At 34.9% G+C, this 16,156-nt stretch overlaps 1 protein-coding gene across 1 annotated transcript; it reads right to left on the bottom strand.

Annotated features, from left to right (window-relative positions):
• Window positions 1-1,567: 1,567 nt before the first annotated feature.
• LOC132560270 (solute carrier family 23 member 2-like) lies at window positions 1,568-14,931 on the bottom strand. The gene is made up of 11 exons (XM_060224932.1): window positions 14,731-14,931; window positions 14,011-14,168; window positions 12,030-12,118; window positions 11,413-11,510; window positions 10,640-10,821; window positions 9,363-9,483; window positions 5,717-5,873; window positions 4,989-5,242; window positions 3,525-3,798; window positions 2,679-2,774; window positions 1,568-1,764 (listed from the first exon to the last, which is right to left on the bottom strand). Exons 1-11 carry the CDS (start codon window positions 14,929-14,931, stop codon window positions 1,568-1,570), a joined length of 1,827 nt encoding a protein of 608 aa, XP_060080915.1.
• Window positions 14,932-16,156: the final 1,225 nt, after the last annotated feature.

The raw sequence follows: 16,156 nt of genomic DNA, 5'->3' as shown, positions 1-16,156 counted from the left end.
TTGCAGGGTTCAGTACACTTGAAATTATTCATATCGATGATTATTGACTAAAGTGGTTACTTCGTCTCACGGTTTTGACATTATTTTGACCGATTTCATTATTTAGATTATCATCATTTGCCTCCAAAGTTTCATTTTTTATGACATCGATATCACTAATGTGTTTAAAAGGGATGAAACAGCTTACTGTGTATGATATAGCTATAATGAAGCCAACTCTTAATTTATATTGAAAGATACTATTCACTTTTGTGTCTTTTATACCTGTTTACCCTGCAATGCATTATGATCGCTGAAATAATCACATTTATTCAATGCATTTGACACTACAGCTTAGTTTGGAAAAAGGTTTTTGTCTCAAAAAAAAAAAAAAAAAAAAAGAAAAAAAAAAAAAAAAAAAAATGACAACGTACCGGTTTAGTTTATTTGCCAGAAAAATATGATATTTAATGAACAAAAAAAAATCCCAAACAAATTATATAACATTGTCCGAAGATATATACATTTATTTCTAAATTTGACCAATCAGGACGATGCTTTTCCATTTGATGCTTTGAAATTTCCAGATTTTTCCATTCAAAGTGAAACGGATGTTGCAGAAGTGAGCTTTCCATCAAACATTCGCTATGTTCACTAGCAGTTATCGCATCGATTCTAAACAGAAAACAACATAGGCTGGTTTCCTTCATCAAGTCTCCACTGGCTGCTCTTGTATATTAGAATGAAGCTTAGCAGACAGAAGAAGGGTCGGTATAACACTGAGTATAGCGGTCAATTCTATACTGGTCATAATGCCAAGTGTAATGACATATTTATCTGACGTCAATGAACTTTTTTCCTACATTTGTTTCCTTATTTTGTTTGCATCAACGTTTTGGAAATTGTTCCTTAAATAATACAATAAAATTAGGAGTTAATGAATTCCCTTTTGATACACATGTACTTGTGTACAGGAACACAAGAATAAATAGTTTCATTGTAACATCTAACTAGATTACGACATTGAAATTAAGCATTTGAATGTTTTAATCATCTATTCTTGTGATACTTATATAATTAATGAAAAAGTCATACTGATGTCCACGATAATTTGCTGTTTAATACTGTATTTCATATTCGTAAAAATATCAATATTCTGTTATGCATCAAAATTTAAGATACCTTACGGGAAGCCATTATAATATTCTATTTGTTTATGGAAATAATTTATAACAATGATATGAATATTTGAACAATACTGACTCTGTATTCTTAATATATCTACTCTATAAAGATTCTAATTATGTGTTGATATTAATAATAGATAAATATAATGATGTTTCTGTTTATATTGTTTACATACCACAATAGAATTTTGTTTCTGTGTATCATAGTTTCTTGTTTACAAGGTTGCAGTATATTCGTAACAACATGTACATCGTGTGTGATATTTCTGACAGGTATCAATGGTTTGTTTATCTACCTATTCATTTTTCATTGTCAAATATTTAAATAAGATATATAATTTCAAAAAGGTTTTAAGCAGAATTATTTTTATTACCAAATGGTCTGATATGTGACCATCTGATTATCCTATGTGATTGTTTATGTCGCCTGAGCGTACAGGTTGGTACCGACAAAATGGGATGTATTTCATGATTCTCCATGACATCCATTTTGCAGGGATAAGAGGGTTATATACATCTAATCCTTCGCTGTACTTAACAGAGTTATCTCCCTCTTCGGGGTTCTGCCAAGCTGTAATCCCTCTTTCTTCAAGTGTACCTAGACATGAAATCAATTGTTTTCAATTATAATGAAACTAAATGAATTGTGAAACTTAAAGAGTCACTAAATTTTCATCACGTATCTGGGTTTAAAATGAAATAATAGGAAGGATCTATACGTAGAATCCAAAGAGAAATGAAAATATTTAAAGTACACTAAAGTAACCCAAATTTGTTAGAAATAATCATTCAAATCAATCTTATATCACATACATTCATCAATTCATCATTTAATGAAGGACATTAATGAAGTATTATTGCTATTGCATAATTCCAGCTGTTGAAATGACTCCTTTTATCAGCACACTGTGATAAGAGAAAGCTTCTATACATATACTTGTGTATATACTGAAGAAGTGATATTCAGGACCTCTTGATCATTGGAATGTGTTAGCGAAAAATCATGTCAAACCCGGAAATAAGAAAAGTCTACTTGACATTTCTCTTGATAGGTCAAGATATTTTATATTCATTCAACATAAACATTTTGTGCATGCATTATTTGAAAGACTAGACATTTAAGTGAGACATGGAGAACATTGTTCTTATGCAAATAAATATCATTGTTTGATGACTTTACTGAAGTTATCAGATATGACTTTTGACCCTTGAAATCTGACCAATGACAACCTTCATACGAAAAAGTGGACAACTTGATGTTAGAATACTATACTTTCAACTTTGTTCAAAGTGGTTAGTTGGAAATTAATGTTTTGCAATGCATTTGATATATATTCGAGGGGAGAGGGGGGGGGGTGTGCTGCAGATCTTAAAGATTGTCTAGCATAAAGTGCAACCCCTTAATCTTAAAGACATATTAGAATGATACTCTCTATTGGATGAACCAATTTATTTTAGTTCATAATGCTTTTGTATAAGTCGTTAATTTTGTTGGGCTACAGTTGTACATACCTGGCACGGTGTTATCGAGGATACATGCTGTCACTCCTCCACAAAGGTTGGGATTGAGAAGGAGAGTTTTCAAAATATTGTCATAATATGGGCTTCCTGTAACGACAATGAAAAAACATGTAAACAGAATATTAAACAAGACAAATGAACAAATGTGTACTTTTTGCAAAAAGCCGATACGAATATTCAATAAGTTTAACTAGAAGAATGATCAATAACTTACCAGATCTTGTAGGTCTTTATCTTGTCTACTGGTTCATTAAACATACTTTTTTATTCGAATGCAGTAACAATAACATTGTCAATGATCTAATAACGATTTAAACTATATGTCTACTTCAGGCGATGCTGGTAGTTATGATCTCAAACGGGGCTATAGGCCAATAAAATTTCTTTAAAAAATGTAGTAAGAGGAGAAAATGTTTATCATTATCAAACCTTTCTGATAACAACACAAATTAGTTTGCATGTTATCTATGAATCCTAAAACCAAAGATAATATATAAGTTACATATTGAAGCTGGTCTGTGGTTGAAAAATAAATTTCTCATCGCCAACATATGAATCCAGATTTTGCCTAGTACGTTGTTTAATGTTCTACCGGTAAACCATGCAACCAATAGGTGTAGAATAATCTATTCAAATCCAAGCACAACGTATGCTCAACCTGAAGAATCAGAATCGCTGGCGTGAAAAATATTGATGATAATAATAATATTCAAGAGGGAAAATTATCAATACTTTCTTTAGAGTGCATTACTGTCTTAAAAAAGTGCTTCAGAATGGGTTGTGATCCGCCTCATCATATCCTTTGTTTGGAATCAGTATCCTTTACACAACATTTACCTGTACTAATGTCCTCTGGGAAAGCTTCAAGCCAATAAGGCACCATTAATCCCATTAAAAGTCCAGTTCCCATAACTGCCATGTTCCGTGTAGAAGACAATGATACGACCTGAAGGTTTGACAGCACGACGCCATTAAACATTGCGAACATTACCATCATAGCGCCACCGAGCACAGGTAACGGAATTGTGATGAAGATTGCCGAGACTTTTCCAACAAGACCAAATACCACGTAAATGAGAGAAACCCACCAAAACACGTCCCTGCTCGCTACCTGTTAATAAAGTAAAACGTACATGACTGAGACTTTCTTTATTCTCCAAAGCAAGCATGCATTCTCTCAGTTATCAAAATTTGTTTCAGTTTTCTTTTGAAATGATCTTCCACTTTCTTGTTTTATCCTTCCAACATTCGATACGAATTGAAAATCAGATATCAATGAGTTAAATAATGAATAAAACTACATCATTCAGCTTTTTCCTTTTTCTATGACTTCTCAGTGACGATAAAGGACCTAAACATTAAAACCTGTGTCGTCTAAGGAAAACGAGTCCTAGCGGCCTTGACGGTCACCTAAGATAAGCAATATTGAAATTATGACACTGAATCACCAGCCAGTGTCAATACATGCATACCATCAAAACTGTCATCTTTTACTGATAATTCATATAAAGTTATTTCAAGAGGGAAATAACCAAAGTTATGCTCAAAATGATATTTCTGTATGAAAATTACAGTCAAGTCTAAAAAAAAATCTCCAAAGGAAGAAATGTGAGACTCATTTGGGTAATCAAAGCACCTTAAGATGCTTCCATTCATGAGGAGCATTTGATTATACCTTATCTGAGAGCTGAAAAGAAGAGTTTTGAATTTGAAGTTGATTTTGTTCCCTTTGGCCCCGTCCATCATCCCCTGGGGGTCAGTCAGGATCAAAATGGGTATACCATCTGGCCGTCACGCTTCACTTATATTTCTAATCAACTTTTAGATATTTCCAATGGAATCTAAACAAATCATGCTCAAAAATGTAGTTTTCCTATATAAACTAGAGTAAACTTTGCTCCTTCCCCACGAAGAAATGTGAGACACTGGGGCCATGAAATTCACAATTTCACAAGTTCACCAGCAGTGTCTTCCAGATGCAATGTCCAAGATTTACAGAAAACACAAGTGATGCGCAATTTTCTGTAGATTTATAAATAGTAGAGCCGAATAATGAATTAAACCTGCACCATAAACTGTTTCGTCCTTCTTAATTGATATTTTGTATGTTATCATTATTATATCACCACTGATGTTATGACATATGTATCAAGATTCATTGCATGGAATATAATTTTTAATGTCAAATTACGTCATGGTGTAATTGGTAAAAATGCGTCAGTGCAATTTTCACCTGGGGCTGAGGATGTAGCTTAGATGGTTGAATAAGTTCGAATGAAATTCATTTTGGCAAAAACTGACCTTTGTGACTCCCAAGGCACCGATATTTCCACCGGAAGTTGTAGTGGCATGACCACAACCAAAAAGTCCAGACAGGGTACTACCAAATCCCTCAACAGCTATCCCACGGTTAACTGCATGTCGTGGAGGAGGAGGAATGTTACAGACTCTTGCACATGCGTAGTAATCACCAATAGAGTCGAGGATCGACGTTATGGTTGCAATGAGAAATGCAATGAAAATGCCAGCATTGAAAGACGGCCTTCCAAACTGATCTGTGAATAATAGAAAGGACTTATGATAAATATCTAAGACATGAAAATGGATTGTTTATTTCATAAAAAACAATCCGATACACCAATATAACACAAAGTATTCTACCGCAGAAATTCCAATCAAAACTTTTTTTTTCAATTTCGAACAATTTCATTACCATAAAGATACTGGACTGGACAACAGACAGACCTTATTTAAATCCTTCTTCACGCATAACATCAAAATAGTACATGACGTTATCACTGTTTTGATTGTTATATGATTTACACTGTGTATGAACATAGTTTCAAGTTTCCAATGTATACTTGTATTCCTAAAAAATATCTAGCAATTGCCTTACCAATAAACATAACGTTGCACATTAAAATTCACAAAAAATGATTAAAAAAACCCCACCTTATCAACGTCTGTTTAAGATTAAAGATACCAATACATTTGTTGATCATATCTAATTGAAATATATGTATACAAACTAGGATAAGGCATTTTAAACCAGTTGGCGTCCTTGATGATTCCTGACCGTGCATCTGTTCTTGCCATATACTGGAAATCGTTGGGATCATCTGTCAGTGCTCCTGTAACTGTCATGAGAGCCGACATTCCCCAGCCTACCAGTATACCGATCAAAATCTGTAGTTTCGTATAAACAAAAGCAAACAATTATTATTTTGTTTTGTTGCTTTTCGATTCAACGTACAGCTTAACATCCATAAGCGTAGATGTTTATACAATACAATATGTTTTATTTAAGTGTCACATATCACAGTACAAAGAAATAAACCATCAGTTACATTTACAGACATAAATGATATATTCAAAATAGGATTTATAATTAATAAGCACAAGTACACTACTGCAAATTAACATTGGACTTATTTAAGACTTGTTTAACAAAGAGGAAACTACAGAAGGTATACCTTTACACAGTGTGTATTGTAAATGTAATAGTATGTAGTACTTCGAATGAAAAAATATATACAGTGACAACTAAATCGATAACCAAGTGTGAACATCTCGATTTATTTCTAAATAAGTTGAATGTAGAAAGTGATCCATTTCACAAGCTCTGTATTTCCCACCTTTTGGTTTATCATTTGTCATAAAAATTTCTATTTAAGCATTATGTCCACATACCTCGACTTCATATGAAAAAAGATTGATTTATCCCATCACCTGCTAACAAAGTAAATCAAGTAAAATAAGGATATATCAGGTGGTTATCGACAAATGCAGGTAAAATACAATTAAACTTTTGGTTTTTTTTTTTTAAACATATACTTGACAGAAATGTAATTGGAAATGACATGCAGTTTGAGATATTATCAATGAAATTATCGTTACATGTATTTAAGGAATGTATTGAATTTAATTTTCAATTACACCTTGCCTGATATAGGGAGTATAAAGCAAAAGAAAAAGTCATCCTTTTAAGATGGTTATTTATAACTATCGTTTTTGAAAAAAGACCTAATCTAAGTTCATCAAATAATCTACTAGTACTCCGGTGTACTACATTCTGATATTTCCACTGAATACAACTATGTCCTGGTATACACACAGTCTCGTATCTAAATGAGAATATCATTCCAAATTTATCTTACGATGCATTTGTAATACAACACCTGACACCTTACGACACGAGAGAAAATTTATGATGATTATGCAGTTTACAACATCAAATGGCTCCATATGTCCATATCAAAAGGTATATTCAGCTTTGTGCAAATTATCTTTCAAGACTAATTTACATCATGTCACATTTTCGTCTTTGAAGTGCCTTTTCCAAATTCCAGTTTAGTTATAGCAAAAGTTAGACATTAACCAAAGAACCTTATACAGCATTTAATCATGGTATTGATATTACTCTAGAAATCTTGTATGTAAGGGTTTTCTCAACAGACTACTAGACACACCTATCTTGATAACATTTTACTTTACGTTAGGCAGCAGCACCATTCAATGGTTACTATTAAACTCAAACCCTTTACCCAAAATTCAGTATCTTTACATACCTGTTGCAATCCCATATCTCCGTTTTGTATCTATTTTTTGCGACTATTACTGGAAAACCATCGAACCCATTTCAATAAAATTCTGCAGAATTTATCCATACCCTTTACCCTCTACCCCCTTCTGCCTTCCCATTACCTTCAATCCCTACGACATGCAGTATTCAATATTGAGAAATCCATTGATGCCCACAAGGATATGCGATACGTTCCTAATATTTGAATGTTGCATTCACAACATACATTGTATAACAACAAACAACATTCAGAGTCTGAATGGTTTGCACTACAAGATAATGTACAACATTCAATATTCAGAATTTATTGTGCAGTATGACATAATTTGGAATTCATTGTTTGAATGTTGCGCAGATCAACATGATGTACAACATACATTATTGGGTGGGTGGTTAAAGAAGTCATATGAATCAATTCTTGAACATTTCCCTCATGTTGACTCTGAATGCACAGATCACGGCCATGAACAAACAAGTACTCCGGTACGGTAAAGCACAATACCTCTTTGAAAAAAGTCTTACTGGTGAATATTCTGTTATGATATAATGAAACGTAATTAGTTGCAAGCATCAGAAGTCGATGGATTACAGGTCAAAGTCATATGAAACTGAAATGAAAGTCAAATGTCTATTTACCAAGCCCCCCCAACCCCCCTTTAAAAATTCACTTCACCAAAGGATGCGAAAGACCAAAATTCAAAATCCAATCATTCCCACTGACTTAATATATCATACCATCAGCACACACTGATACAATATATCCTACCATCAGCACACACTGACACAATATATCATACCATCAGCTCACACTGACACAATATACCATACCATCAGCAAACACTGACACAATATATCCTACCAGCAGCACACACTGATACAATGTATCCTACCAGCAGCACACACTGACACAATAAATCATACCATCAGGACACACTGACACAGTATATCATACCAGAAGCACACACCGACACAATATATCATACCATCAGCACACACTGACACAATATACCATACCATCAGCATACACTGATATAATATAGCATACCATCAGTTCACACTGACACAATATATCCTACCATCAGCAAACACTGACACAGTATATCATACCATCAGCACACACTGATAAAATATATCCTACCAGCAGCACACACTGACACAATATATCATACCAGCAGCACACACTGTCACAATATATTATACCATCAGCATACACTGATACAATATATCCTACCATCAGCGAACACTGACACAATATATCATACCATCAGCACACACTGATACAATATATCCTACCATCAGCACACACTGACACAATATATCATACCATCAGCTCACACTGACACAATATACCATACCATCAGCAAACACTGACACAATATATCCTACCAGCAGCACACACTGATACAATGTATCCTACCAGCAGCACACACTGACACAATAAATCATACCATCAGGACACTGACACAGTATATCATACCAGAAGCACACACCGACACAATATATCATACCATCAGCACACACTGACACAATATACCATACCATCAGCATACACTGATACAATATAACATACCATCAGTTCACACTGACACAATATATCATACCATCAGCAAACACTGACACAATATATCATACCATCAGCACACACTGACACAATATACCATACCATCAGCATACACTGATAAAATATATCCTACCATCAGCATACACTGATACAATATATCCTACCATCAGCGAACACTGACACAATATATCATACCATCAGCATACACTGATACAATATATCCTACCATCAGCGAACACTGACACAATATATCATACCATCAGCGAACACTGACACAATATATCATACCACCATCAGGAAGACATTTACACATTATACAATCATCTTCAATAGGTGGCATATGGAACTACAGCATTAATACACAAGACAATTATTTCTCTGGTGGTAGATTATCTATCTCTCTCTATTTATAAGCAATTTCATTTATGAATTTGAAATAAATATGCTTATATTAAAATCTAGTATTTTTTTTCTGAAAATCGCAGTATCGATGCGGCAATGATAATAAAGTAAGGCAAATAATTCTTATTACCGAGAAGACTTGGTGGAAGGGATACCAGCTCCAGTAAAAACCTCTCTTCCTGGACCAGCGTGGGTACGGCATTTTCTTTTCACCGAGGTACTGTGACAAAATTATCGATGTCCCAGCCGTTCTATGAAGAGGATACTCCAATACATATACTGACACATATAAATGGTTAAAGCAAAAAGTATTGAACAGGTGCGAAAATGAAAGTAAAACAATGGCGAACTCCTTTCATACCAGACAATTTTATTTCCCTTAGCATCCAAATATTTAAAACAGAATTAGTGGATCATAAAAGTAATAAAGTTCCTATGGCTTGTGGATACCCATATATATCTCAAACTGAAATCAAGTCGAAATATAGACCTTTAAAATAAAATGAATGTGTCAAAAAATGCATGCTAATAATTCAGAGCAAAAAAAAATTCAACCATCAGCAATTTGATGGTGGTAATGGACAAGGTGATAGGCCTTCTCCTGTGACGTGAATATTGCTTTGGATGATCAGTTCACGTTCCCACCTCTACCTTCTAGGATAGTCTCTAGCAGTGACAAGAAAGCGTAAAATCCAATTCGTATTGAGGAATAGGGCATCATCCTTCTCTGCAACATTAAATTTTCATTGAGAGCAAGTGCTCAAAGTTTATGAATATCCGATTCCATTGACAAGAGTCATTAATAAAATGTTTTTGTACTCATTAATGAACATCCAGCATTCTAAAAACTACCCAGTTACAAAATCACAACAACATAACTCAGACAGTTATGCAGCGGCTTGTTCTCTTAACCGCAGAGCAGGCCAAATCAAGTCTAGTAGATCTTATCTTTTTATAAAATTCAAAAATATTTCACCCATCATTCATTTTAAAACAAGGTGTTTCATTCATCTTGATATTCCCAGGGGACAGCTGTCTTCAAGACGTGTGATAAGCGTGATGATTGCATGTTTTTATTTGGAGTTTTCTTTTTTACAATATTCCCTTCCATGCTTTTCCAGTCAATGGATTAAACAAGTCACAAATGACTTGGTCCTAAATTATCAATCTTCGTAAAATATGACGATAGATGAGATATTCCAATTGTTCGATTTGGTGATGAAGCAGGGGACTCTTATCCTTCCGGACCTCCTGGTCCTACTCCTTTGAGCCTTGTTCCATATATGTTGTTTCAAGCATTCACTTAATTGATTTTGAGTTTGAATGGCGAATTTGTTGCATTGGTGGTATTTTACACTATACCTACCTCTGATATTAAATATGATTAATACATTTATCGAAACTTACACCAAAGCTATGGCCCAGTGAGTCCTGCAGAATTTGACGGTTGCCCTTGACAGAAAAATGCCACTGAGTAGGTTAGTAGGTACCACTGTGATTGGACCTATAAACCTAAGGAGGAAGCCCACAGTGCCAGTCATTCCGACCAGAGTATGGATGACGCCCACCAACATGAGACAACCCTGGAACTAGTGAAATTCATGCACCAATCAATGTTAGAACTTCGATAATCTTGAAAGATCACGAAAAATTATAGATCAGGTTTGAGCTTTTCACATGTTAAATTGAGATACACTTGGCAAATAATGTTAGGCTAATAGCTATCAAATTTTCTTAAAAATCTAAATGCGCTAAGCATCTACTGCATACTAAATGTATAGGGCAAAAACCTTTTTCTCTCGAAATCTAAGATTTCCAAATATGTGAATTTGTCACAATTTAAAGTATGAAGTATAACAAAATATCTGCTGGAAATCAAATTCAATACATAAACGTACATCCACATTAAAGACATTCACAATGATTAATAATATACCATAACTGGGTAAAGGCAACTAATATTTCATGTGGTTCAAAAATTGTAATCCTGAAATAAGATATTTGAAGAAAGAAAAAGTTATATTACACTTTTTGCGATTTTAGATTACAATTCAGCAACTTATTTAGCTAATCATAATAGAAAGATATTTTATCCTTCAGTGTGGTAACGCGCTTATGTAAAAATCTCCTTATAGAATGAAATTTCACATTTGGTTATTCGTAATCCTTAATAAATTTACCTCTTGTAACTTTGTAAAGGCATGCTCTCTCTTTCGACTAACGTCATCCAATGTTGCATTTAGTTGGCTGAAATTTCCTTTGGTCAATGTACCATTTGCTATGTCCTCAGAATCTAAATATGATATGATGAAATACACCGTTTGAAGCAGAACAAATAAGAAAGTGATCAAATTTAACCGAAGAGAATCAAACTTTCATTTCATTGTTTATGAATTTGAGATTTTGTCAACATGTCAGGTATTTCCTTGTCGTTATCTATGAAACACACAAAAATCAGACAAAAAACCGCAACAAAAATAGAAGAATAAGTCTAGAAAGCATAACGATTATTAATATACCTAAGCTAGACAGGACGCTACATCAAAATTTGCAAATGCATACTTAAATCACTAAACAAAAATATTTGATGAATAGTTGCATGCAAAAAAGAGTAAATATGTACCAGGAACACTACAGAAATATTTGACTTGTATACCTAGTAAATGTGAAAGATTACCTGGGAGTTAACTGCAATCTTTATTGACTGGTTGTATGACTAGAAATAGTATAAACTTACCTGGGACTTTACTGAAAACTTTGTTGTCTAGTAGTATGGCTAGAAATAGTAAAAACTTACCGGGAAGTTTACAGAAATCTTTGTTCACTAGTTGTATGGCTAGTAGTGGCACTACATAGTCGGCACAAGCTCCCTGAAAAACTGGTATCCTGTAAAGACAAACATACTTCTAGGTAAACTCTAGAGCACTACCAAGTCAAAAATACTATCATGCAAAGGAAAAAACTAATACCAAGACAAAAATACTGCCAGGTACCTTGTCAAAATGATAATATACAAATCAAGAACTGTAACAGGGCAACATAAACAAAGCAGAATAATGTAAAAGGAAAGATTCCGCCGTTAAACGGAACGAGTTGATAGATAAAAATACAGTAATGATGTGGATAAAATCGCTGATGAAAACCCTTTGGCACTCATCAAAATTAGTTTTGGCAAATAATTAGAATTATTTATTCTTGAAAATCCTTTGATAATTAAGGGTTAAAATGTAACTATTGTCTCTGCATATAAGGCAATAGCTCAATCCTTGTCTGCAGACATGATTACATTTCCTCAATACCAAAAGATCTAAGCTTGGTTAGTAGCAAAGGAAACCCTACCTACACATTGCACACAAGCAGAAATAATGGCTAATCATGCTTCAGTATTATAATAATTTAGATTGCTTATTGATAACTACGTTACAGACCACCCCTATTTATATTGGTTTCCGTTACTTCACAAGAGTCAATATATAGAGTATTTTAATACTCATATAGCTGTTCAACCAAATCTTTTTTCTTACGTCTTGCTGTCTTGATCTTAGTAATAGCTAATCAGGTAACAGTCTTATTGTGATACTGTTTCCTCAAGAAATAAGATTAATGATATGTGAATTTAAGAAGACTTCAAAGACCTTTTGACAAATCTTCAACACCCTCTTCTAAAAAAAAACAAAAAAAGTTTCTTTAATAAGAATATTCGATTCTGTCCATTCTATTCACCATCATATCCCATTATAATCTGAAGAACGTCTTCGTTTCTTTTCATAGAAATATACTGTTTTGAACTCATGAAAAATTCTTTCAAATCAAAGAAGAAATAGACAGAAGAGAAAATAAAAAAATGTCTTTCTATATCTTCGTGAAGTTTGATGGTAATATTTTTCAATGGACTATTGGCATACCCATGGAATCAAACTGTGCCCCACTGTTGGCAGACTGAATTTTATGTTTTTCGAATTTATCGAAGAGCTTACCAAAAAAACGGTCACGAACACCTTGTAAAGTGCTTCATTATCACTTTTAGTCGTATTGATGATGTCTTTGAATAACACGTGATTTAAATACTATGCCATCATGTCAGAAGAGTTCTATCAAAGGAGGGGGGGGGGAGGGTGGGTGTGTGTGTGTGTGTGCGGGGGGGGGGGTGTATTTACATATAACGCGAAAAGTCAACACGAGTCATCGCCCCTCATATATCTACAGAACACAACACTTGTATATACCCACCAGAATTGGAAATCAAGGACATGACAGATTTTTCTGCGTCATTAGCTTATTTCGATATTTTCCTACACTTTCCCGTAGCTGATTTGATCAAGTTTCTGTTCCCAATATCACGGTTTCATTCCGACAACTGACAAAAAATGTCACAGCATAGGGTCTCAAGAGATTCGGGTTGATGAAAGTTTTAGGGTATTCGTAGTGATATCGACTAGAAATATTTGATTTCCTGTCGTTAACGAAACAGAAAACGCTTACTCTTCTGAAACATGGATTCTGATTCTGTTCACATGTTGGTATTCCCCTGTTATCGACAAGTCAACATACATACAACCTTCTTCGGGTTTGCTAAAATAGATGGATAATTAGTTCTCATAAAGCTTTATCATTTCATTTTATTACAATGTTAGCTTTAAATAATTAAGCATAGATATGATAATCACACATTTTGAAGAAAAATGAGTTATCAATATAGTATTCCTGTGGGAGAAAATAGTCTATCTCATTCTTTAAGCCTTACTCGAGAAGCTCTATTCGTTACTAAGGGTGATTACCTGGTGCCAATAGTAACTATCAGTAGTGTTGTCACTCCATTCATAAGTAGAGTCGTGCTGAGGAGGTCGGTCTTTATGTCCGGAAATTCGGAAGCACATGTTACATCAGCAACGAATGACGATACGGCAAGCGAAGTGGACAATCCTATCAGGACTTGCTGTAGGATGGAAAAGAAAATAAGATGTAAGTCCAAACATTTCCGTCATGGACAAGGACTGCATCTATAAGCAACTATTATTTATTGTGTAAAAAGAAGACACACAAGTGAATAACACCTTTCAACTAAAATTCAGAACAACATACAGCATAGCCAGATAAATAATTACACTGCATCACATAGTTGTTTTCTTCCTCTTGGACCATCAGTGATGCTGAGGACAAAATTCTTCAAACCAAGGATGCGAAATGGATTAATGTCAGAAACAACTGACTGGAATAAATTTCATATTCTTCAATATAAACCCATTTCAAAAGATATTCAAATTTTATGAAACGAAACTGGAAGACCTGAAATGAAATATTTGTGGCGAGTTTTGAAAATCACATTTGAAGCTGAACACAAAGGTTGTCACAGTTACAGAATGCTGAGAAACGTATTAAACAGTTGCTTTGTTGTAAATCTGTGCATGCACACATATCTACTCGTCTACATTCCCAGATCTATAGCCAAACGGAATACAAACAGTAGCAAAACGCTAACAAATCCACTTGATACATACCTGAAAAGCAGAAAAGATGGCTATGTGTATAGGCGTTTGATCAGACACATTGTAAAGAAGCCTGTGTTTTAGATCTTCACGTTCGATCTCGATCCTATCCACCTTTTCCGGTACAAATCTTTCTTCCGGTAAAAATGAATGTTTCGAAATGTCGTCTTCAGTTATGATTTCGGCAGTATTGGTAATTTCAGTTTCATCCATGGTGTCAGCAGACTGTCCTTCCTTGAAAAAATGGACAGGACCTTAATATCATTAAAAAAAACCTAGAAAAATGTCATCATAAACATAATACAAACTAAAATTTAATAAAACGAGGGCAAAATATGAACTTCCGGTGCGACAACAAAGCAGCGCTGTTTAGTGGCTCTCCAATTTTTCATGTTTCCCTAGTACCATGGAATTTGGTTGGACTTGCTGGTGATATGCGTCGTAAGTTATGACCTACTCTAAAGGTAGGAACACACTTTCATGAGAAAAATATGTGTGATAATCAAATGTGTGACAATCAATCTACACTTATTTTAACATAAAGAACTATGTACAGTCACCCAAGCGTGTAATTCACGTACTGGCCTAGCCACCCAGCCAACCTTACCTGTTGAACTCTTACAATCAAGCAGTGGTATGCGTGTGTGTCGCTATAAATAGTAACGTGCTCGTGGTTTGTTTACATCTTGAGTAATCAAAAATATATTCATGACAGCGGCCAACTACAGTGCATTTGAAACCGGTCTCAAACGATCTCATTGCGATCTTTCCTCGTCGTCGTTATCGTCTGCTTCTCCGTCCTTTTCGAGGGACATTAAAAAGAATAAATTGTGTACAAACTTATATAGTCCTTACACATCTACACCAATGTCGTTGAGTAATTACATCCGACCTCCCTATGCCTCAGCAGTCACCCAGCCTGGTGCCCCACCTAGCCATGTTCAGCATTCACATGATCAGCATCCCCAACCCCAGCCAGCATCCCAACTGCCCTCGTACAGTCCTACTCATTATGATCAGCCTGGAAATATCAGTGATGCTGATATCCAACGTATCGCCAACGCAGTGAGGGTCAGTTTGCTGACGGACTTTAGTGCTGCTGTCCATGATGCTGTGGCTCCTCTCATGGAACGCGTTTCTGTTCTGGAAGCCGAGAACCGGGACCTCCGTCGTCAATTGGACGACTTGGAACAGTATGGTAGGAGGTCTCTGGTTCGTTTTTCGGGATTTCCTGAAGTTCCAGGACAGAACACCACCGCCATAGTTCTCAAAGCTGTTTAGTCTTGTGGTGTGGGCCTATCAGCTGAAGACATTGAATGTTCCCATCGGGTTGGGAAACCAGTAAAGGACAAGCGTCGCCAGATAATCATGAGGCTCAAGTCTACTGTGGCCAAATTTAAGCTTTTGAAATCTGGCAAAGGCTTTCGGAACAATCCGG

The sequence above is a fragment of the Ylistrum balloti genome, unplaced genomic scaffold, assembly GCF_031769215.1.
Source record: "Ylistrum balloti isolate Yb309-2 unplaced genomic scaffold, AGI_CSIRO_Ybal_v1 Utg371040, whole genome shotgun sequence".
Taxonomy (NCBI): Eukaryota; Metazoa; Mollusca; class Bivalvia; order Pectinida; family Pectinidae; genus Ylistrum; species Ylistrum balloti.
The sequence above is the reverse complement of the archived record's forward strand: the minus strand, read 5'-3'. Positions and strand labels throughout refer to the sequence as shown.

Bases quoted from the DNA above. Each gene is read 5' to 3' on its own strand.
- LOC132560270 (XM_060224932.1), bottom strand. From the start codon at position 14,931: ATGGATGAAACTGAAATTACCAATACTGCCGAAATCATAACTGAAGAC. The intron at 12,119-14,010 runs GTAATCACCCTT...TTGTCTTTACAG, and splicing joins ATAGTTACTATTGGCACCAG to GATACCAGTTTTTCAGGGAG. The intron at 9,484-10,639 runs GTAAGTTTCGAT...TCCTCTTCATAG, and splicing joins CACTGGGCCATAGCTTTGGT to AACGGCTGGGACATCGATAA.